Consider the following 24,270-nt stretch of genomic DNA (forward strand, 5'->3'; position numbering starts at 1 on the left):
ACATGGCTCTGGTCCAGCCCATGGACCAGTTTTTGGAAGAGCCACATCCCCAACAGCTGTCAAGCGACACCTTCAAGCATCTCCTGCATCTCCTTCCACCCAGGAAACCCCATGGGCCTCCAGCTGACCAGCAGGTTGGAGGACACAGAAGGACCTCTGGGGTGATGTGACATCTGCAGGGACAGCAGGGCTGGGTCCCTCGAGGGGGGAAGCTCCTGTGTCCCCATCCTGTGTCCCTGCCATTGTCACCGCGGTCAAGATGGGAGCGGAGCAATGTCGATGGAAAGAGATCTCGACATTGGCACAGGACGAGTTGTTGAAGAGACAAGAAACTTGTTTGAAGTAGAAGCTCAAGTCACCTGCCAGCAGCTCTGGGGGTTCTTTGGGTGGCTTCCTTGTCCCCTCCTAGATTTTCCACCTCCTGGATCTTCCCACCTTCTGCTTTTCTTCTGTTCCTCATCGAAAGCCCAACCCTGAGTCCGTGGCAGCACTGGAGTCGCCCACGGACCCTCCCGGGGGCCACCATTGTGGTTCCTCCACACATGTTGGGGACAGCGGTGTCACCTCTGGATGGTGTGGAACGTCCTTCCCTGCCATGGGTCACATCCCCAGGGCCACTGAACCCAGGTGATGCTGGCCTGGATGTTGCAGAAGAAATGATGAAGCCACTTTGGCTGGCTGCAGGACCATGGAATTGTCCATCCCAATTATCCTTGTTTGCTTCCTCCATGTTGGTCACCAGCTGTTGGGGTGTCCCTCCACCTCCTGGGGTGACATCCACAAGCTGTGCTGGTTCCAGTAGGAGGAGAACACTGGTCCACAGGGGTCCTCTGGCTCCTTCCCAGCTGGATGCTCTGCAGAGGTCAAGGTTAAATCCTGAGCATCTCCTGTCCCTTGGGATGTACAGAAGGACCACCCACATTGCTCATGGCTTGGAAAAGCCACCAGTCTCCTCCTGTGGCCGCTGGAGAACCACCCTTGAAGGTGATTTTGGGCAGAGGGGGTTTCCTGGGGGGCCGTTACAGGTGGGTGTGTCCCCAAAGGATGGGTGGAGCCCAAAGCCACTCGCTCTTTGTTTCCCCCATGTTGCCACCAGCTTCTTCTGTCCATGACCCCATTGATCAAGTGTGAAGAGAGTCCAGCATGTCACTTACCCCCACTGGTCCCCTCCCTCCTGATGCCGATTGGTTCCACAGCCCACCTTGGCTGCTGGCACCGGGCCGGTTCCACTTGGCCGTGATGCGATGGAGGAGAAGTTCCTTGGAGAGGATGTGGTTTATGGGAAGACCTCTGAATGCTGCAACGGTTGGTTGGTTGGTTGGTTGATTGATTGATTGATTGACTGATTGATTGATTTGTTGGTTGATTGGCTGGTTGGTTGGTTGATTGGATCATTGTTTTGTTGCCTGGTCAGTCGGTTCATTGCGTGGTTGATTGGTTTGTTGATTCATTGGTTCATTGGTTTGTTGGCTGGTCGGTTGGTTCATTGGTTGATTGATTGATGGATTGATTGGTTTGTTGGATCGATTCATTGGTTGGTTGGTTGGTTGGTCTGTTGGTTTCTCCACTGGTCAGTCGGTTGATTGGTTTGTTGGCTGATTTATTGGTTGAATGATTGGTTGGTTGATTGATTGATGGGTTGGTTCGTTGCTTGGTTGATTGATCAGTTTGCTGGTTCCTTGGTTGATTGATCAATCGGTTTGTTGGTTGATTTATTGGTTGGTTGATTCATTCATTCATTCATTGCTTGGTTGATTGATCAGTTGGTTGGTTGGTTGGTTGATTGATTGGTTGTTTCATTGATAGGTTGGTTCATTGATTTTTTCATTAGTTGCTTTATTGCTTGGTTTGTTGTTCTGTTGGTTTCTTGGTTGGTTCACTGGTTGATTGATTGATTGATTTGTTGGTTGGTTGCCTGGTTGGTTGCTTGGTTAATTGATCAGTTTCTTGGTTGGTTGATTGATTGTTTTACTGGCTGGTTCTTTCATTGGTTGGTTTGTTGGTTAATTGATTGATTGCTTGATTGATTTACTGAGTGGTTGTTTCATTGGTTGATTTTTTTGGTTGACTGGTTTGTTGATTGATCAGTTGGTTGGTTGGTTCATTGGTTGGTTGGTCCATCTGTTGATCTGTTGGTTTCTTGGTTGGTTGATTGATCGATCGATTGATCAGTCGATCGTTCCATCAGTGCTCCCATCCCACCAGCACCGCTGACCTGTCCACCTGTTGTCCCCCAGTCCGAGGACCTCGGTGCCTGCGCCCAGTTCGAGAGCAGCCGGCAGACCCGGAACATGATGCCGAGCGCCAGCTGCGTCTTCCCCACCTTCAACCTGCGCAAGCCCTCCTCGGAGACGGACATTGAGAACTGGGCCTCCAAGCACTTCAACAAGCACACCCAAGGGCTCTTCCGACGGAAGGTCTCCATCGCCAACATGCTGGCCTGGAGCAGCGAATCCATCAAGAAACCCATGATCATGACCAACGACCGCAACGTCAAGAAGGAGGCGTGCGAGATCTTCAAACTCATCCAGATGTATATGGGCGACCGGAGGGCCAAGACGGACCAGCTCAACGTGGCCTTGGAGATCGCCACCAAAGGTTGGAGCATGCAGGGGCTGCGAGATGAGCTCTACATCCAGCTGTGCCGGCAGACCACCGAGAACTTCCGTTACGAGAGCCTGGCCCGCGGCTGGGAGCTCATGGCCATTTGTTTGGCCTTTTTCCCACCCACTCCCAAATTCCATTCCTACCTAGAAGGATACATTTACCGGCACATGGATCCGGTGAATGACACGAAAGGTAAGTGAGGAAGTGCAGCCCGGTGGCTTCTGTGCCCATCCTCAATCCCTGGAAGTATTCCAGGCCAGGTTGGATGGGGTTTGGAGCGAGCTGGGATAATAGAAGTTGTCCCTGGATGGTCTTTATGGTCCCTTCCAACCCAAACCATTCCATAATGTCACAACCCATTGATTTGGTCCCCTTCCCCTTGGCTGAGTCTCCTCATGGAAAGGTGGATGAGGAACTCATCCAAGATCCCTCCTGGAGGTGCACCCAGTGGTGTGGGGGCTTTCCCAGCCTCCTCCTTGCCGGAAATCCAACGGGAGATCCAACAGGAAATGAGCTTTGACACCTTTGCTGCAGGATCAGCGTCATCCCCAGTCCTGGAACTTCTCCCATCCCCTGAAGTTCCTTCCAACCCAACCTTCAGAGGTTCCTTCCAACCCAAATGGTTCCTTCCAACCCATCCATGATTCCATGGTTTCACCATCATTTCCACCTCCAGATGGTTCTTCCAGCTTCTCAAGTAGCTTTGGATCCAAAATTCCATGGTTTCACCATCACTTCCACCTCCAGATGGTTCTTCTTGAGTAGCTTTGGATCCCAAAAAAATCCCCCGTGTTGAGATGGGACCCAGAAGATTCCCATCTCCTGAGGTTTTTGGTCATGGCAGGAAAAGAAGACATAAATTGGGGTTATTTGGGAATTTTAGGAGATCCTCTCCAGTCCTTGGATTGGTTATCCCAAATCCTTCACCACTGATGCTGATCTGGATGTCCCCATGGCTTGATGTCACCTCTCAGTAGGTCATGGATGAGGTGGAATTGGGGATCCAGGAGGATTTGGGGGTTTGCCACTGGGAGATGGACCCCAAAGTGCTCCAGGGGTTCCCAGGTTCCCTTCAACTCCTGGGGGACAACGGTGGCACAGCTTGGGAACACGAGGAGATGATCCCAACCCAGGTGTCCATGGAAGGTGAAGACGACCTCGTGTGCTGGAGCATTCCCGATGGGATGCAGCTCCAGGAATGTCAGGGTGGGTTGGGTTGGTCCCACCAGACGTGTCAAACTCATTTCCCGCTGGATTCGGCACCTCAGGAAAGGCTCCGCCCACAACAGCTCCCATCCAATCAGTGCCGGTCCCTGACATCGCTCCCAAATTCCATCCTCATTTTGAGTTCCGTGTCATTTTCCGGAATTTCGTTGTCTTTGTGTCGAGTCATTGATTGGTTTCATTGTTGTTGTGACGTTGATTTGTTTTGATTTGCATTTTCAATTCCATCTCATTTGTTTAAATTTGCATTTTCATTGTCATTTTAATTGGGGTTTTATTTCCATTTTATTTTCATTTTATTTTCATTTTCATTTCCGTTTCAATTTGCATTTCACTTCAGTTCTTCTTTTAATTTAATTTCAATTTCTCAATTTCATTTCAATTCCAATTTTAATTTAATTTCAATTTTTAAATTTGAATTTCATTTCAATTTTTCAATTTCATTTCAATGTTTAATTTCAATTTTAATTTCGATTTTAATGCAATTTTTAAATTTGAATTTCATTTCAATTTTTAAATTTCATTTCAATATTTTACTTTCAATGTTTATTTTAATTTCAATTTTCATTTCAATTTTAATTTCAAATTCATTTTTTAAATTTTAATTTAATTTCAATTTTTAATTTCCGTTTTATTTCAATTTCAATTTTCATTTCGATTTTTCATTTAATTTCAATTTTTTATTTTCATTTCAATTTTCACTTCAACTCTTCTTTTAATTTCAATGTTCAATTTTAATTTTAATTTCAATTTATTTTCATTTCATCTTTTAATTTCAATGTTTATTTTCATTTCACAGTTTTTCATTGAATTTCATTTCAAATTTTTACTTTCATTTCAATTTTCATTTCATTTCAATTTTTTACTTTCAATTTCAATTTTTGTTTTAATTCCAATTTAATTTCAATTTCCATTTAGTTTCAAAATTTAATTTCAATTTTCATTTCAAATTTTAATTTCGAATTTCATTTTAATTTCCATTCCCGTTTCATTTCACATTTTAATTTGAAATTCAAATTTTAATCTCAAATTTAAATGTTGAATTTCAATATTAATTTCACTTCAATTTTTTCCTTTCATTTCCATTTAATTTCCATTTCCAGTTCAAATTTTAATTTCCATTTCAAATTTTAATTATGAATTTTAATTTTGAATTTCAATTTTAACTTCAATTTTTTACTTTAATTTCAATTTAATTTCAATTTCCAATTCAAATTTTCATTTCAATTTGAAATTTTAATTTCAATTTCCATTTTAATGTCAAATTTTCATTTCGAATTTCAATTTGCATTTCCATTTTTTTTTCCATTTCAATTTTATTTCGATTTCATTTGAATTTCCATTGTTGATTCCAATTCCAATGTTCGTTTCCGTTTGCTGCTGCCATGACCTCCCCCCGTGAGTTCCTTTTCCAGCCTCACTTCCCGCTGTCCCCGCGTTCCGGGTGTTTTTTCCCAGTGTCGCGGCACCTCCGCCACCTCCTGGAAAGGACCAATAAGAAGAAACCCAAATTGCGAAAGAAACCCAAGCCCCAAATCGAGGAGCACCAGGGTAGGGACTCCCCAAAATTCCGGGAGCGCCCGGAATTCCCGAGGGATCCTTGGGATGGGCAGAGGGAGAACAGGGAGAGAGGGACTGGTTGATTAATTGGGCTAATTAAATAGGGGTGAGATAGACTTGGTGTAATTTATATAATATTAATATTAATACTGATTATAATAATAATAATTATGATAATGAAAATTATGAGAGTAATAATAATAGGGTTAATTAAATAGGGGCAAGATAGACTTGTACTTTATATAATTGTAGTAATAATAATAACTATAACATTAATAATAATAAGGTTAATAAAAGAACGGTGAGATAGATTTGGCAAAATTTATATAATAATAATAATAATAATTATTATTATTATTATTATTTTACTGTTTCATTATTTTTAGCATCAATATAATTAGTATCATTTTTATCGCTATGTTGTTTATAATTATAAATATAATTGAGTTTATAAATATATTATTATGTACAGCGATATTATTATATATAATTAATATCGATCATTTCTCATTTCTAGAAATAGAATGTTTGGGGATATATTCCATAATATATGGAATATATGGGGATTTATTGTATATGCGTAATTCAAAGTATCTTGTATTTCATTATTTATTAGTATTAGTATATTATTAATATAGTATTGCTGTAACTAATAATTACATGAATAATAATGCATTATTACTAAAACAAATATATTAATAATAAAATAATTACTATTATATTAACTGGATACTTTTAATATATAATTAATACCTTGAAAATATAATATAATAACATATAAGACAATTTATAGCATATTATACATTATTATATAATATCCAAGACATTATTTTTATTATTATATATTATGTATCATATTACATATTATAGATGGATAATAGGGATATTATTTTAAATATTTTAAATTTTTGGAGATATTTTAAATTAATTTAAATTTTTTGTTTATTTAATTTTTAATATGTCACAGATATAAATATAATAAGGATTTTATATCATATTTGCAATTAGAATTAGGATATGTAACATATATCGTAAAAAATACAATTACATGATACGTAGTTGCCTCACAATAATTTATTGATAGAAAATAGAGATATAAAATAGAGATATTTAATTTCAATATAAAATATAAATATTCATAGAATTGGATGTAATGTTGCATACAAATATTTTATTTATTTCCCATGTAATATAATTTGAGATGCATATTTTTATTATCTGTGTTTCTAATCTTGGGTTTTCTAATAATCTAAATTTATATAGTCGTATGTAACATTAGAATATATTTATAAAATTTATTGTATATAAAGTCGGTATTTATAAATTAACTATACTTACATATTTAATGTAACATTAGAATATATTTATAGATTTATATAATTTACTATATATAAAGCCAATATTTTATAATGATAAAATCTAACACTATTAATATACATTATTATGAATTAGACTTCTATTACTAATACTGCAATTTTATATTCAATATTATTACAATATTACATATTGTATATTCATATATATCATACATACTACATTAAATATTTTACATTATTTTATATTATATAATACATAAAATGTAATACGTAATATAATATGTATTATGTCATATGTAATATTCAATATATAATATATAATACATAACACATAATATAAGGTACAATATACACTATATAATATGCAATATACACTATACAATATATAATATAGAAGAGATAATATGTAATATATAATGCATAATATGTAATATATAACATATAAGGTATCATATACAACATATTCATATATTATATAGATTATATAATATATATGATGTAATCCATAATATAAAATATATAATATATAATATATATAATTATATCTCATCTTTAAATATCTCTAAATTCAATATATCAATTATATAAGATATAGATAAAGAATATTAGCGATAATTATCGATCTGCTTCTATTATAATTAATACTGTAATTTCATATTCGATATTATTACAGTATCATTCTATATATTCTATATTATTACAATATTTCATATTCAATATTATACATATTACATGATATTACATTATTTTATATTACATAACATAGCATGTATCATATATACTATATAATATATATGTCATTTACAATACATAATATAAAATATGTTATATATAATATGATTTATAATATATAATACATAATGTGTAATATATATAATTCTATCTCATTTATAAATATCGCCAAATCCAATATATCTTCAATTATATAATATGTAGAGATAGAATATTATTGATAACTATGGATCAATCCCTATTTTTTATAATTCTCTATAACATTACAATTAATATTTTCTAGCAGTTCTCCATTATATATTCTCTAAATAATATCAACAATTTAAATAAATCTGATTTGTAATGTTATCGGTAAATCGATATTTATCAATTAATATATTATACCTATTAATATATTTATCTATTTGTTCTATTTATAGATCAATATTTATTAGCAAGATTCTATTATCCGTTCTTTAAATTAATTAATTCTAAAGATACCTTGTCTAGAAATTAATATTTCTGACATTTATATCTTTTCTAGAAATATTCTGTTATATTTTAATTAACACAAACTACTTCTGAATATAAATTATATATTTCTATAAAATACATTCTAAATGGATATTATATATATAAAATTATAAATTAGATATCATTTAATAGATATTTATCATATTTACTAGAAATTTATTGCTAATATCAAGTATTAAACAATATAGTCTGATATAATTATATATTATTTCTAAAATTACTCTAATTACTTGTTAATAATAATATTAATAATATTAAAATAAATAATTTAGTATTATAAATACCAAATAATTATACCATATATTCTGATATAATTATATATCATATAATGCGTAAGATTAATTATTTATTAATAATTATATTATTTATATTGAAATAAGAGGTAATACAATGTTATTCATAATAATTATAATAATGATAATATTAATAATTAAAAATTATTAATAACTATAAATATATATAATTTTATCTTAGAAGAACATTAATGGTATAATGCTATATTTAATTAATATATTATTAGTTATTAATTCATTGATTTAATACTGATTAATCAAAGACATTTAATTTATTTAATAATATAATTTATTAATTTTTATTAATATGATTTCTTTAATTGATGTCATTAATATAATTGACTTAATTAATAGAATTAATCTATATCCTATAATTAATTGAATTGAGAAAATCCCCTTGGAATCCACCATTGGGGTTTCCCGATGCCGGACGACCCCGAGGTGCCTCCGGAATCTCCAGTGGGATTGAGGGAAATGTGGGATCCCTGCAATTCCCAGCATTCCTCTGGGTTTGGGTGGATTTTGTGGGAATTCCCCCTCCGGAGCCGGATTCCAGATGGATTCAAGTGGAGGAACCTCAAGGGGACACCCAAGAAGGGCTTTAGGAGATCCAAGAGTTCAGGGGGAGGACGATCCTTCATCCGCGCCGGAAAAGTTGGGATCAGAACCCATCAAATCCACCCTCGGCACCCCTGGAGGTGACACCGAGCAGATTTGGGGTCGTTGATCCATCTTCTCCTGGCCTGCATCCCAAAATCCAACCTGGTCTCCTGGAAGGGGTTTGGATTAGATGGTCCTCCAAGGTCCCACCCAAACCATTCCATGATTCCATGATTTCCTGAGTGGATTCCATGATTCCATGAGTGGATTCCATGGTTTGAGGTCACCCAGTATTGGATGTCCCTCAAGGCTCTTCCATCGAGGTGCCTTCAGACCCACCCCACCCATCCATCAACCCCTCCAGAGCCAAAAATCCATCAGGAATCCTTTGGAAGACACCAGCACCAGGGATGGAGGGGGGGATCCCAAGGCACCGAGTTTGGGTTTGACCAAAAAATGTCCCTTGGAGGGTCACCCATCCAGCAGGTCTTCTTCAGAAGGTGCCACCAGGTCCCCAGGGTTGTTGGGATGGTCCAGAAGGTGTCACCAGGTGCCTCAGGCTCTGGGAATGATCCAGAAGGTTCCACCAGGTCCCCAGAGCTTCTTCTGGGATGGTCCAGAAGGTTCCATCAAGTCCCCAGGGTTGTTGGGATGGTCCAGAAGGTGCCACCAGGTCCCCAGGGCTGTGGGGCTGCTGGAGCATCTCCCTTGGGATGATCCCACTGGCTCCTCAGAGATGTTCCGAGGGGTTCAGGGCATCATCTCCTTGTTGGAGGACATCAGGAAGAGGAGATGGGATGAGGATGGAAGTGGTGGGATCAGGAGAAGATGGATGGGATGGGGGGGGGGGGTGGGGGAACGACAAGGGTGACAATGGAAGTGGTGGCCCCCAAAAGCCAGGACATCCCAGGATGAGGCCACCATGGAGGGAGCTCCAGGGCTCCACATTTGGTGGTTTCTCCAAGGCTCTTGTGAGGGATCCAAGGGGGACCTCGTTCTCCTCAAATTCCCCGGGAACGGTGACAGGGACGGAGATGGAGCAGCCACGGCATCCGTGGGGGGGGACAGGGAGGGGACCCTGGAGGTAACATCCCACCATCCTGAGGTGACATCCCACCACCCACACTGTCTTCTCTTGCAGGGGTGGCCATCAGCACTTACGCCAAGTACTGCTACAACAAACTCCAGAAGGCGGCTCTGACCGGAGCCAAGAAGGTACCGGACAACGGGATGGGCTTGGGAAGGGTTGGACAAGGAGGTCCAACCTCCCATCGGGATCATCTGGGGGCTGCTGGGATTGGGGAAGGGGCTGGAGGAGGGAGGGAGGTGGAAAATGGTGGGAAGAACATGGTTGGTTGTGGCGGGGTCACGGTGAGGATCTGGTGGTGGCTCCAGAGTGGTTGGGAAGCTTCTGGAGAACTTCTGGGGATCTTCTGGAGAGCTGGAGAACTTGAGGAGAGCATCTGGGCATCTTCTAAGGACTTTCTGGAGACTTCCTGGAGAACTTCTGGGAACCTTCTGGAAAAGTTTCTGAAGACCTTGTAGGGAGCTTCTGGGAACTTTTTAAGGATCTTCTGGAGAACTTCTAAGAACCTTCTGGAAAACTTCTAAGGACCTTCTGGAGACTTTCTGGGCACCTTCTATAACCTGTCTGGGGATCTTCTGGAGACCACCTGGAAATTTTCTGGAGAACTTCTGAAAACCTTTTAGAGACATTCTGGGAACCTTCTGGAACATTTCTGGAGAACTTCTGAAGAGCTTGTAGGGACCTTCTGGGAACCTTTTAAGGATCTTCTGGAGAACTTCTAAGAACCTTCTGGAGACCTTTTGAGAACTTTCTGGGAAATTTCTGGAAAACTTTTAAGGACCTTCTTGAGAATTTCTGGGGATCTTCTGGAGACCTTCTGGAAAATTTCTGGAGAACTTCTCAGAACCTTCTGAAGACCTTTAGGAGACCTTCTGGAAACCTTTTGAGGACTTTTTAAGGACCTTCTGCAGATCTTCTGAAGACATTCTGAAGACTGACTGAGGATCTTCTGGAAATCTTCTGGAAACTCTCTGGACACCTGGAAACATTCTGGAAACTCTCTGGAGACTACCTGGGAACTTATTAAGGAACTTCTGGAGACCTTCTGGAAACTTTCTGGAAGCACAGCGCCAGTGTTCAGCTTCCCAGAAGCATCCCAGAGCCGTGGCTCCTCCTCCCAGCAAAACCCATTGGTGTAGATCCTCCAGCGTGGCCATGGTCCCACCAAGCTCCATAGGGTTGGATCCACTTCTGAATCAAGATGGTGGATGGATGCTGGATGGATGGGTGGTGGAACCACCTTGGCCAAGTTGACCAGAATCCATCCATGGCTCCATCACCATCCCCATGGAGCTCAACTGAGGGGTGGTGGGATTGAGTAGGATCCCGTCCTGGCCGCGGGGCCACCACAGAGGCCACCGGTGACCTCTGGTGTCTCCTGCAGGGCCTGAAGAAGCCGAACATCGAGGAGATCCGCCACGCCAAGAACGCCGTCTTCAACCCGTCCATGTTTGGCAGCTCCCTGCAGGACATCATCACCATGCAGAAGGAGCGGTACCCGGACCGGCAGCTGCCCTGGGTGCAGACCCGGCTCTCCGAGGAGGTCCTGGCGCTCAACGGGGACCAGACCGAGGGCATCTTCAGGTAAAGCCACCCACGGTCACGGGGACATCCCATGGTAGTGGCAACCTGGAGCTTCTCATAGGAATCGCCTCAAAACGGGGCAGCTTCCCCCTTCTGGGTGTCCTTCTCCTCTGGTGGGTCATCCCAACTTCTCCTTGCTCTGAGGCCATGAGGTCTCCTCCATGGTGGCCACCAGAGTCATGGCAGGGTCTTGGTGGCACCATCCATTGGGTTCCCTCAACTTCTCCTTGCTCCGAGGCCATGGAGGTTTCTCCATGGTGGCCACCAGAGTCATGGCGAGGTCTTGGTTGCACCAAGTAGCTCCCAAAATGGCTCCATGCCCAACTGATGTTCCCTCCTGGCTCTCCTGGAGCACCCAAAGGTGTTGAGATGGGAGGTCCCCATCTGTCACTCGGCCACCGACGTCTCTTCACCCCACAGAGTCCCCGGTGACATCGACGAGGTCAATGCCCTCAAGCTGCAGGTGGACCAATGGAAGATCCCCACCGGCTTGGAGGACCCTCACGTTCCCGGTAAGACCTCGGGCCGATGTTTGGGGGGGCAGAAGCTCCATCCAGAAGGTCTCACATCTCCTCGTCTTCCTCATGTTCTCCTTCCAGCATCCCTGCTGAAGCTCTGGTACCGGGAGCTGGAGGAGCCACTGATCCCGCACGACTTCTACGAGCAGTGCATCACCCACTACGAGAACCCCGAGGCCGCCATCGCCGTCGTCCACTCCCTGCCCAGGATCAACAAAATGGTGCTGTGCTACCTCATCCGCTTCCTCCAGGTAGGACCAGGAGCCTCCGGTGTCCCCTTGGGTGACCTCTTGGCTTGGTTCATTCTCTTGAGGTGGTTTTGGGTTCTCCAAGGTCACCACAAGGTGATTCCCATCTCATCCAAGAACCAGGAGGTCCACACGGTCCCTCCACTCATCTCTCACCAGTCCCACCACTTCCACCTTCTTCCCACCCCATGTGTTCCTGGTGACCCTCCTGGTGCCCTCTCCTGAGCTGGCTTTGGGTTCTCCAAGGTCACCACGTGGTGACCCCCATCTCCACCAAGAACCAGGAGTTCCACCAGTCCCATCACCTCCATCTTCCTCCTCCCACCCTCATGATTTTGTGCCCCTGGTGACCCTCCTGGTTCCTTCTCCTGAGGTGGTTTTGGGTTCTCCAAGGTCACCACAAGGTGATTCCCATCTCCACCAAGAACCAGGAGGTCCACACGGTGCCTCCACTCATCTCCCACCAACCCCATCACCTCCATCCACCCCAGGTGTTCCTGACCCCATGGTTGACCCTCCTGGTTCCGTCTCCTGAGGTGGTTTTGGGTTCTCCAAGGTCACCACATGGTGATCCCCATCTCCATCAAGAACCAGGAATTCCACGTGGTCCTTCCACCCATCTCCCACCAATCCCACCACTTCCACCTTCTACCCATCCAAGGTGTTTGTGTCTCCTTGTGTGATCTCTTGGCTTGGTTCATTCCCTTGAGGTGGTTTTGGATTCTCCAAGGTCACCACAAGGTGATTCCAAGAACCAGGAGGTCCACACGGTCCCTCCACTCATCTCCCACCAACCCCATCACCTCCATCTTCCTCCTCCCACCCCATGATTTTGTGCCCCTGGTGACCCTCCTGGTTCCTTCTCCTGAGGTGGTTTTGGGTTCTCCAAGGTCACCACAAGGTGATTCCCATCTCCACCAAGAACCAGGAGGTCCACACAGTCCTTTCACCCATGTCCCACCAACCCCATCACCTCCATCCACCCCAGGTGTTCCTCACCCCATGGTTGACCCTTCTGGTTCCTTCTCCTGAGGTCGTTTTGGATTCTCCAACTTCACCACGTGGTGACCCCCATCTCCCTCAAGATCCAGAACCTCCCTCCACCCATCTCCCACCAACCCCATCACCTCCACCTTCTTCCTCCTCACCCTTCCAGGTCTTCATGCAGCCGGCCAACGTGGCCGTCACCAAGATGGACGTCAATAACCTGGCCATGGTGATGGCCCCCAACTGCCTGCGCTGCCAATCGGATGACCCGCGGATCATCTTCGAGAACACCCGCAAGGAGATGTCCTTCATCCGGGTGCTCATCCAGCACCTGGACACCAGCTTCATGGAAGGCGTCCTATAGCGGCCGCCACCGCGTTGTCCCCACCCCGTCACCAGCCCCACCGTCCCCTCCGAGGAGCTCCGGCCGGACCTTCCCGCCCGGCCGCAGGGCTGCAGAGAAGTCCCCCGTGGTCCATCCCGACCTTCTGGCCGTGGCATTGCCCAGCTCTTCGCCGGTGGAGTCACGAGGAGCATCTCAGCTCCGTGGGGACGTTCCCGAGGAATCTGAGAGGTCTCCTGGTGTCTCCATGGGGTTGGGAGAACGTGACGCGAGCAGAGCCATCTTCAGGGTGGTGGGAGAAGCTCACCTGGAGAACGTGGGACACCGGGGACCACCACGGTGACAATTGTCCCCCACAGGGAAGAGACTCAGGGGGTCCCCATGGGAGTGGCCGTGTCCTGGGGGGGGTCGTTGTGGCCGATTGTCCATCCTGGGGTGCTGGAGGAGCTGGGTGGGCAGGATGTCCCCTCATGTCACCGTGTCCATCCTGTCCCACGCGCGTTGGCACCACCAGGACCTGGCCCAGCACCCCCCGGGCCCTGCTGGACCCATGCCAGGGCCTCCCATCTGCTTCTGGTTCTTCTGGACCCATCTTGGAGCCCATCATCAACTGCTGGGCCCATCTTGGGTTCCACTATCTCCTCCTGGTCCTCCTGAACCCATCTTAGAACCCATCATCAACTCCTGGGCCCATCTTGGAACCCACCCTCAACTCCTGGACCTGTCTTGAGGTCCAGCATCTCCTCCTCATCCCACAGGACCCATCTTGGATTCCAGCATCTCCTCCTGAACCCATCTGGGTGTCCACTATCTCCTCCTGGTCCTCCTGAACCCATCTTGGGGTCCATTATCACCTCCTGAACCCACCTCAGGATCCATCATCTCCTCCTGGTCCTCCCAGATCCATCTTGGTGCCCCCCAGTGTTCTTCAGGACCCACCTCGGTGTCCCCCAGTTTCCTCCTGGACCCATCTTGAGGTCCCCAATCTCCATCTGGTCCTGCCCAACCCACCTAGGTACCATCATCTCCACCAGGTCCCACCTTGATGCTCCCAATCTCCTTCTGGTCCCACCTTGGTGCCCCTCAGTCTCTACCTGGACCCACCTTGGTGGCCCCCAACCTCCTCCAGATCCTCCAGGACCCACCTGGGCACCATCATCTGCTCCAGGTCCCACCTTGGTGTTTCCAGTCTCCTCCAGGTCCCACCTTGGTGCCCCAGATTTCCAGCAGGTCCCACCCTGGTGCACCCCCACCTCCACCAGGTCCTCCAGGACCTACCTTGGTGCCCTCAGTTTCCTCCAGGTCCACCAAGGGCCACCTAGGTGCCCCCAAGTCTCCATCAGGTCCCACCTTGGTGCCCCTCAATCTCCTCCAGGTCCAACCTTGGTGACCCAGATCTCCACCAGGTCCCACCCTGGTGCCCCCAGTCTCCAGCAGGACCCACCTTGGTGACCCCACCTCATCCAGGACCCATCTTGGTGCCCCCCATCTCCTCCAGGTCCTCCAGGTTCTACCTTGGTGGCCCCTCAATTTTCTCCAGGACCCACCTGGGCACCATCATCTGCTCCAGGTCCCACCTGAGCACCCCCCAACTTCTTCCAGGTCCTCCAGGTCCCACCTTGGTGCCCCCAAGTCTCCTCCAGGTCCCACCTTGGTGCCCCCACCTCATCCAGGACCCATCTTGGTGCCCCCCCCCCATCTCCTCCAGGTCCTCCAGGCCCCACCTTGGTGCCCCTCAATCTTCTTCAGGACCAACCTTGGTGCCCCCCAACCTCCTCCAGATCTTTCAGGACCCACCTGGGCACCATCATCTGCTCCAGGTCCCAGCTTGGTGCCCCCAAATCTCCTCCAGGTCCTTCTGTGGTGCCCCCACCCCACCCCAGAGACAAAGGGTCCCCCCAGGGCCCCCCCAAGCGCCTTTGGCTCCACCCAGGGGGGCACCCACTGGTTTGGAGGGCACCCACTGGTTTGGGGGGCACCCACTGGTTTTGGGGTGGGGGCACCCATAAGAGTTTATAGGGACCTATAAAGACAATTACTAATTAGGAGGACCCCCCCCAAATTTAATTAACGGCCCCAAATTTTGGGTGGAGGTCCCATGGGTGGGGGGCGGGGGGTCCCCAAAGTGGAGGGGTCCCCAAAATGGGGATGGTCCCCACAATGGAGGGGGTCCCCAAATTGGGGAGGTCCCAAAGTTGGGAGGGTCCCCAAAATGGGGGGGTCCCATGGGTGGGGTTCCCAAGGTGGAGTATGGTCCCCAAAATGGTGGGGTCCTATGGGGGGGTCCCCAAAGTGGGGAGATCCCCAAAATGGGAGGGGTGTCCTATGGAGGGGATCCTCAAAATGAGGGGGGGTCCCACGGAGAGGGAGCCCCCAACGCCGGGGGGGTCCCCAAGATCATGGGAAGGACCCCAAAGTGGGGAGGTCCCATGGAGGGGGCCCCCAAAATGGGCGGGGGGGGGGGTCCCATGGGGTGGGGACAGTCCCCAAAATCGAGGGGGTCCCATGGAGGGAGTCCCCAAAGCCCGGGGAGGGTCCCCAAAATCATGGGAGGGTCCCCAAACTGGTGGGGGGGTCTCCAAACTGGGACTGGGGGGGGCCGACCCAGCGCTACCTCCCAGCGCTGCTCACTGCCAGGGGTAGGTGGGGGGGAGGGACCCCCCTTTTTCCTCCACATCCACTTAATTAATATTTCGTTCATTCGTTCATTAATTTGTGGGCTCAACTCATTCATTTTTAATTGGTTTTTACGTCATTTTCCCCTCCCCCTCTTTTTTTTTTTTTTTTTTTTCCGGCGGTTTTTGGGGTTTGGTTTTTTTTTTTGTTTAAAGCCTCGAGGTTTTTATTTATTATTATTAAAAAAAAAACCAAAAAAAAAATCAAAAAAAACGACGGGAAAAAATCCGAATTCAAGGGACGGACCCGCCCCTCCTTCCCCGGGATTTTCCCAGGATTCCCTCCCCCCCACCCCCCACCCCGGGAATTCCCTCGGGAATTCTCCTTTCTCCTCCCCCACCCCCGCTACGAGCGGGGGGTTGGATTTTGGGGTCTCCCGAGGGGCCGCCGAACTCTGTATTTGGGGGGGGCGGGGGGGGGGGGGGGCTTCGTGCCCCTCCCCCCCCCCGCGTGTGAATAAAGCTCCGTATGGAAAGTGCTGCTCGGTCCTGGTCCCTTTGGAGCGGGAAAAGGGCCGGGAATTTGGGATGGGAGCCGGGAATTTGGGATGGGAGCCGGGAATTTGGGATACGGGGCTGGGAGGAATATGGGGGTCCCCCCAAAATCCAGGGGTTATAGAGACACCCCCCCAGGCTCTACAGCGGGGTTTATGGGGGGGGGTCTCTATAGGGGCTTTGGGTGTCCCTAGAGGACCCCAACGGTGTCCCAGGGGTGTCTATAGGGGCTTTGGGTGTCCCTAGAGGACCCCAACGGTGTCCCAGGGGTGTCTATAGGGGCTTTGGGTGTCCCTAGAGGACCCCAACGGTGTCCCAGGGGTGTCTATAGGGGCTTTGGGTGTCCCTAGAGGACCCCAACGGTGTCCCAGGGGTGTCTATAGGGGCTTTGGGTGTCCCTAGAGGACCCCAACGGTGTCCCAGGGGTGTCTATAGGGGCTTTGGGTGTCCCTAGAGGACCCCAACGGTGTCCCAGGGGTGTCTATAGGGGCTCTGGGTATCCCCAAGTGTCCCCGGGGACTCTGGGAGTCCCCCAGATGTCCCCAAGCTGTCCCTGGAGCTGTGTCCCTCCGGTCCCCCTGTTGGCGGTTCCGGTTCCAGCCGGAGCTCTTTCAGCGCCGCACTCCCCTACAGAGGTGCCCCCGCATTCCCGTCCCCCATGCCGCCACTTCCGGGTCGCACTTCCCGCGCCGCGGGCGCTGTCGCCTGTCGCGACAGGGGGTGGCCCCGTGGGGTCGCTGTCGCGATTCGACCAAGGCCCAGAAGTCGCGAGTGTTTTAATTACCTGGGTCACCAAGGGAAGCGGGCGGTGCCTATAGGAAGACCTATAAGGGGGTATGTAGTGAGGAAAACCCCAAAATAGCCCCTCCCATCCCAGAGACCCCCCCCGGGCCTCCCCTAAGCCCCGCCCAGTCCCCCTAAACCCCCACAGAGAACCCCTCCCAGACCCCCTAGACCAGTCCAGGGACCCCCCCGAGCATTCCCAAAACAGCCCCATCCCATTCCGGGGACCCCCCAAAACCATCCCAGAGACCTCCCCGCGTTCCCCAAAACATCTCCAGACCACTTCAGATTATCCCAGGGACCTTCCCAGGCCCCCAAACCAACCCCTCCCATTCCAGGGATCCTCCTCAGGGAGCCCCCCCAAATTCCCCCCGGAGCCCCCCTATGAGGACCTGGCTGGGCTTCCTCCGCCGTTCCCGCAGGAATTCGGCTTCCCAGCGCTTCAGCAGCGCCCTCAGCCCCCGCTGCTGTTCCATGGCCCCGGGATCGGGATCCTTGATCGGGATCCGGGATCGGGGATCGGGATCCGGGATCGGGATCCGGGGATGGCTTGGGGGGTAGGGGAACCCCAGAGCCGCCTCAGAGCGAACCTCCCGCTCCCGCCGCGCGCCAGCCAATGAGAAGGTAAGGAATGTTGATTGACAGCGAAAAGAGCCAATAAATGCGAGGTAATATCAAAGCGCCCGCCCACACCGCAACAACCAATGAGACCTGCGGTGGAACTTTGACAGACAGCAGTAAGAGCCAATAAAAAGGCGAGATCCCGCCCCCAGGGTGAAGCTCTCTCGCTGATTGGTGGGCGCAGCGCGCAGACCCGGAGGTGGAGCTTCCATACGGGCAGGGGCGGGTGGGGGCTGCGGGCAGGCGGTGAGTGGGGGACGCCATGTTGGGGGGGGTGGCGGGGTTGGTTTGGGGGTTCGGGGGGTCCCTGAGGGGGCTTCAGGAGATTGGGGGGACCCTGCAGGGGTTTAGGGGGCCTGGCGGCTCTCCTTGGGTGGGTTTAAGGGGGTTGGGGAGGGGTCCCGGCCTGGATTGGGAAGGCTGGGAAGGACCCTGTGGGTGGGACGGGCTGGATTGGGGGTCTTGGGGGAGTCTCTGAGGTGGTTTGGGGGGTCCGGGGCTGCTCCCTGGGAGGGGGGGCTGATTTAGGGGGGCTCCTGGGGATCCCTGGGCTGGTTTAGGGGGATCCCTGGGGTGTGGAGGGGTGGGTTTAGGGGGCCCGGGAGGGATCCCTGGACTGGTTTAGAGGGGATGTGGGGAGTCCCGGGATTGGTTTGGGGAGTCCCTGGGCTGATTTGGGGGGATCTGGGGGTTCCTTTGGCTGGTTTGGGGGTCTCTGGACTGGTTCTGGAGATCCCTGGACTGGTTTAGGGAGGTCTGGGGGGTTTCTGGGTTGGTTTGGGGTGTTCCAGAAGGGATTGAAGGGTTTTTGGGGGATCCCTGGAGTGGTTTTGAGGGAGCCTGGGCTGGTTTGGGGGGGCCTGGAGAGTCCCTGGGCTGGTTTTGGGGTCCCTGGGCTGGTTTGGGGGGGCCTGGAGAGTCCCTGGGCTGGTTTTGGGGTCCCTGGGCTGGTTTAGGGGGCCTGGAGAGTCCCTGGACTGGTTCGGAGGTCCCTGGACTGGTTTGGGGGATCCCTGAGGGGTGCCTGGGCAGGTTTGGGGGTCCCTGAACTGGCTTGGGGAGGTCTGGGGGGGTCCCTGGACTGGTTTAGGGGGGTCCCTGGACTGGTTTAGGAAGCTCTGGACTGGTTTAGGGGGTCCCTGGACTGGTTTGGAGAGGTCTGGGGGGCCCCATGGTTGGTTTTGGGGTTCCTGAACTGGTTTGGGAAGGTCGGGGGGGATTCCTGGACTGGTTTAGGGGTCACTGGACTGGTTTGGGGGATCCCTGGACTGGTTTAGGGAGGTCTGGGGGGTTTCTGGGTTGGTTTGAGGTGTCCCAGAGGGGATTGAAGGGTTTTTGGGGGATCCCTGGAGTGGTTTTGAGGGAGCCTGGGCTGGTCTGGGGGGGCCTGGAGAGTCCCTGGGCTGGTTTTGGGGTCCCTGGACTGGTTTGGGGATCCTTGAGGGGTCCCTGGACTGGTTTTGGGGTCCCTGGGCTGGTTTAGGGGGTCCAGGGAGTCCCTGGGCTAGTTTTGGGGTCCCTGGACTGGTTTGGGGGGCCCGGGGGGTCCCTGGGCTGGTTTTGGGGATCCCTCAGGGGTCCCTGGGCAGGTTTGGGGGTCCCTGGACTGGTTTGGGGAGGTCTGGGAAGGGTCCCTGGCGTGGTTTGGGGGGTCTCTGGACTGGTTTGGGGAGAGTCCCTGGACTGGTTTGGGGGTCCATGGGCTCATTGAGGGGATTTGGGGGGGCCCTGGACTGGTTTTGGGGATCCCTGGACTGGTTTTGGGGATCCCTGGACTGGGCTGAGGCTCTTTTGGGGTTGCTCCAGGTCCCCATTTTTGCAACAACTCCACTCAAGCTCCCCTCCCCAAAACGCCCCCCTTTGCCTTCTTCGCCCTCCCATTCCTCCCACAGGTTCCCTTTCCAGCGGGGATATCCCTGGATTCGGGGCTTTTCCCGGGATTCCGCCATGGCTCCTTCACGCAGCCGCTCCACCCAAATCCCGCCGTGTATTCCCAAACGCCAGCTGCCCCCGGGATACTCGGATTCCCTCCTTTTCCTGTGCGCCCGCCGCATGGTGGCTCAGCACCCCCTTCCCGTCCTCCTTCCCGCCCTTCCCGCCCACCTCTATCCCATCCTTTTCCAAGCTGCATTCCTGGATGGGAGACCCCTGGTCCTGCGGGATTTGGTGACCGCTTGGCCCTTCCCGGTGCTCAACTTCCAGCGGCTCGTGGGGCGCCGGGAGCTGCTCCGGGATCATCCCTGCAAGCTCTGCGTCCAGGCCGTCATCCTGGCCGTGGTGGCGCAGCTCCGGCGGGATCTGGAGGAGCCGGGACGCGATTCCAGGTGGGTTTGGGAATTCCGGGATGGGCACAACCTCGGTTCCTCCTCCATCCACGTGAGTTTTCCTGCTGGTTCATTCCCGGTTTTCCCTCCCAGCGGGTGCCGGCTCCGCGTGCTGGATGTAACGGGAGTTCCGGATGATCCCGCCGGCCGCGCTCCCGACGGGATGAGCGTCTGGTCCGGCACCGTGGCCTTGGCCAAGGCCTGCGTGGAGGTGTCCAAGCACCAGCGGGAATTCCAGAGGCGCGGATCCAAGCGGCACAAAGGCCGTTCCGGCGCCGCCACGGCCGCGGCCGCTCCGCAGCCCCCGGGCGTGGACGTCCACGCCGACCTGTTCGTCAACGGAACATCCTACGGGATCCTCCGGGACGCGCTCCAGACCGGAGCCGCCGGCCCGCTGCGCCTCAAGTGCCGGGAATTCCAAGCCGAGAAGCTCTCCCTGGCCGGAATCGTGAGCCTGCTGGAATCCTTGGATCCTTCCTGCGTGCGGAGGGTGGATCTGCGCTTCCGGAATCTGGGATTGACCGGGCTCTCGGTGATCCTGCCGCACCTCTCCCGCTTCCCGGAGCTGCGGAGCCTCAAGCTCCAGTACAGCAACGTCGACGTGCGGCGCCCGACGCCGGAATCGGCCATCGGAATCCGGTGCCTGGCCGGGCAGCTGGGAATGCTGCCCAGCCTCCGGGAGCTCAACCTGGGATCCTCCCGGCTCTCCGGGAATCTGCGCCAGATCCTCTGGTGAGTTCCCAACGGAGCGGGATCCTTGCCGGGCCCTTCCCGTGCTCCGGGGGCATTCCCAAGGGTTGGGGTTGGTGATCTCGGGGGTCTTTTCCAGCCTGAGTGATCCTGTGATTGCAGGACTTCATTTTCCCAATATTCCCGTGATTCCAGGATTTTATCATCCCAATAGTTTGTGACTCAGCGACTCCGTTATTCTGTAATTTCATAATCCCAGAATTCCAGGATTCTCAAAGGCTGAACTTGATGATCTTGGAGATCTTTTCCAATCTTAGTAACCCCATGATTCCAGGATTTCATTATCCCAATATTGCCATGATCCCATGATCCCGTTATCCCAATAGCTCATGACTCAGTGATTCCATTGTCCCGTAATTCCCTGATCCCATAATTCAGTGATGCCATCATAACATGGCCCATAATCCCATGATTCCATATTTCCAGAACTCCACAACCCCACGATTTTGATTCCACAATTCCATGGCTTCATGATCCCATAATTCCATGATTCCCAAAGGTCAAACTTGATGCTCTTGGAGCTCTTTCCCAACCTCAATCATTCCAGAATTCCACAATTCCATGGAGGGAATCACAGCTCCCGGCCGGCTCCATGATCCCATCATCCCATGACTCCGTAACTCTGTGATCCCACGATTCCATGATGCCAGAACTCCATGACCTCATCATTCCAAAATCCCCTGATTTTCAGAGGTCAAACTTGATGCTCTTGGAGATCTTTCCCAACCTCAGCCATTCCATAATTCCATCATTCCATGGCCCCATAATCCCATGATCCCGTAATTCCAGAACTCCACGATCCCACGATTTTGATTCCACAATTCTGTGCCTCCATGATCCCAGAATTCCACGATTCTCAAACCTTGAACTTGATGCTCTTGGAGCTGTTCCCACTCTCAGCCATTCCAGAATTCCACCATTCCCCAATTCCATGGATGCAATCACAGCTCTCCTTCCCCGCACTTCCCCCACCAATCCGGGACCCATCCCGACATTTCCTGATCCCACGGAGCCTCTGCTCCGTCGGCGGCTCCGGAACGTCCCCGCGGGCCTCACCTCTCCCTTTTCCCTCCCGCCAGCGACCTCCAGGCTCCGTTGGAAAGCTTGGAATTGGCCTTCTGCTCCCTCCTTCCCGCCGACCTCGCCTTCCTCTCCCAAAGCTTCCACGCTCCGGCCCTCAAAAGGTTGGATCTGAGCGGCCACGACTTCTCCCAAAGCCTCCTGGAGCCGCTCCGGCTGCTCCTGGAGGAAACCTCGGCCTCGCTGCTGCACCTGGATCTCATGGAATGCCGCATGGCCGACTCCCACCTGGACGCGCTGCTGCCGACGCTCCGGCGCTGCTCCCGCCTGCGCTTCCTGGGACTCTACGGCAATTCCCTGTCCACGGCCGCGCTCAAGGATCTGCTCCAGAAAACCCTGGAGCTGCCGGATCTGCGCCTGGTCGTGTATCCCTTCCCTGTGGATTGCTACAAGCCGGAGCCTCCGCGCAGAATCCCGGGATCCCGGCGGATTTACGAGGAGCCCATGGATGGCGAACGTTTGGCGGCGGCGAGCGCCGAGATTTCCCAGCTGCTGGCGAATTCCGGGAGAACCGACCTCGTCTGGACTTACAATCCCTACGGACACGGAGCCATGGACTACTTCTCCTTGTGACTCGGGAAAGGCTTGGAGGCGGGAAAAGCTCGGAGCCTCCAGCCCGGAAAAGCGCCGCCTCCTTCTTCCCAAACTCTGGGGCGTTCCCCGCCTCATCCCGGTGCTTTTCCACCTCATTCCAGTATTTTTTTTCCCTTCATTTCGGTGCTTTCCCACCTCGTTTCAGGATTTTTCCTGTTCATCCCGTTGTTATTCCACCCGATCCCGAGATTTTTTTCCCTGATTTTCTTGCTTTTCTGCCGCATTTTGAGGTTTTTCCATCCCATCCCGATATTTTTCCCCTCATCCCGATACTTTTCCTCCTCATTCCAAGTTTTTCCCACCTCATTCTGGTGTTTTTCCCCCATTTTGTTCTTTTTCCAGCCCATCCTGGCGTTTTTCCATTGGGATTGGGTTTGCATGGCCAAATTTTGGGAGGCTCCGGGGCTGGATTCCGTGGGAAGCTGCCGGAAGCTTCTCCCGTGTCCGGCTGATCCCATCGGGAACGGTGATGACGCCTCTGGAATTCGAATTAAGTTGGAAGAAACACATCATGGCACAGATGGAATCCTGGAGCAGGAATATGGGAAAGGAACGACTCTGGAGATTATTCCAAGGAACTGGTGTGGAAATTCCCAAAATTCCCTGGTGCATCCAATGGGAAGCCCATCCTGGGGCTGGATCCTCGCAAGGACCTGCGGATCCATGGAAAAGGGAGCAGATTCCTGGTAGGATTCCGTGACCGCAGAGGAAAAAAACCTTGGAGTGGGATGTTCCCAAAGGATTGACCCCTTGGAAAAGGAAATTGTCTTCCATGGGAATGACACGTTGGAGAAATCCATGGAAAACTCGCTGTGGGATGGATTCACGTTGGAGAAATCCTGGAAAACTCTTTCCCGTGGTGGAAGAATCCATGGAAAACTCGCTGTGGGATGGATTCACGTTGGAGAAATCCTGGAAAACTCTTTCCCATGGTGGAGAAATCCGTGGAAAACTCTTACCTTGGGATGGATTCATGGAGAAATCTCTCCCATGGGAACGACACAGTGGAGAAATCCATGGAAAACTTGCTGTGGGATAGATTCACGTTGGAGAAATGGAAAATCCCACGGGATGGCCCCGGGCTCCCAGCGCTGCTGGAGGGATTGAGGGAAAGCTGGGAAAGAGGGAAGTGGGGAGGGGGGAAAAGGTGGATTTGGGGTCTTGTTCTCCTGCTCTGATTCCGTTGGAAATAAACTCATCCTATCCCAGATCCCGAGTCTGTCGTGCCCTGATGGGATTGGCCGAGGGATCTCTCCCAATCCATGAATCCTCCCTGATTTCCCTCTTTTGGGGGTTTTTCCATCCAATCCCGCTGCTTTTCCGCCTCATTTTGGGG

General features: G+C 50.0%; 2 protein-coding genes across 9 annotated transcripts in view; both read left to right on the forward strand.

Annotated features, from left to right (window-relative positions):
• The window catches only part of ARHGAP39 (Rho GTPase activating protein 39), a 106,526-nt gene extending 92,000 nt beyond the window's left edge, over window positions 1–14,526 (forward strand). For 4 of the 5 annotated variants that reach the window (XM_032092630.1, XM_032092611.1, XM_032092620.1 and 1 more), the window contains exons 5-11: window positions 2,238–2,799; window positions 5,290–5,382; window positions 9,987–10,060; window positions 11,317–11,516; window positions 11,937–12,028; window positions 12,116–12,285; window positions 13,439–14,526. In XM_032092630.1, the coding sequence (XP_031948521.1) occupies window positions 2,238–2,799; window positions 5,290–5,382; window positions 9,987–10,060; window positions 11,317–11,516; window positions 11,937–12,028; window positions 12,116–12,285; window positions 13,439–13,633 (1,386 nt within the window). In that variant the 3' untranslated portion in view covers window positions 13,634–14,526. The remainder of the gene's footprint in view (window positions 1–2,237; window positions 2,800–5,289; window positions 5,383–9,986; window positions 10,061–11,316; window positions 11,517–11,936; window positions 12,029–12,115; window positions 12,286–13,438) is intronic. The other variant, XM_032092640.1, reaches the window with a different exon arrangement.
• Window positions 14,527–18,385: 3,859 nt separating this feature from the next.
• LOC116435941 (leucine-rich repeat-containing protein 14-like) lies at window positions 18,386–24,144 on the forward strand. 4 transcript variants are annotated; one of them, XM_032092678.1, is made up of 4 exons: window positions 18,386–18,432; window positions 20,079–20,510; window positions 20,604–21,242; window positions 22,340–24,144. In XM_032092678.1, exons 2-4 carry the CDS (start codon window positions 20,134–20,136, stop codon window positions 22,911–22,913), a joined length of 1,590 nt encoding a protein of 529 aa, XP_031948569.1. In that variant the 5' UTR covers window positions 18,386–18,432; window positions 20,079–20,133; the 3' UTR covers window positions 22,914–24,144. The 4 variants fall into 4 exon arrangements, with proteins under 4 accessions (XP_031948569.1, XP_031948550.1, XP_031948542.1 ...); XM_032092659.1 differs by lacking the exon at window positions 18,386–18,432 and adding an exon at window positions 18,851–19,073 and having other exon boundaries at window positions 19,175–20,510; XM_032092669.1 differs by lacking the exon at window positions 18,386–18,432 and adding an exon at window positions 19,547–19,592 and having other exon boundaries at window positions 19,644–20,510.
• Window positions 24,145–24,270: the final 126 nt, after the last annotated feature.

This window comes from Corvus moneduloides, chromosome 1, assembly GCF_009650955.1.
Source record: "Corvus moneduloides isolate bCorMon1 chromosome 1, bCorMon1.pri, whole genome shotgun sequence".
Taxonomy (NCBI): domain Eukaryota; kingdom Metazoa; phylum Chordata; class Aves; order Passeriformes; family Corvidae; genus Corvus; species Corvus moneduloides.

Bases quoted from the DNA above. Each gene is read 5' to 3' on its own strand.
- LOC116435941 (XM_032092651.1), top strand. From the start codon at position 19,885: ATGGGCTCATTGAGGGGATTTGGGGGGGCCCTGGACTGGTTTTGGGGA. The intron at 20,511-20,603 runs GTGGGTTTGGGA...TTTCCCTCCCAG, and splicing joins GAGCCGGGACGCGATTCCAG to CGGGTGCCGGCTCCGCGTGC. The intron at 21,243-22,339 runs GTGAGTTCCCAA...CCCTCCCGCCAG, and splicing joins AATCTGCGCCAGATCCTCTG to CGACCTCCAGGCTCCGTTGG.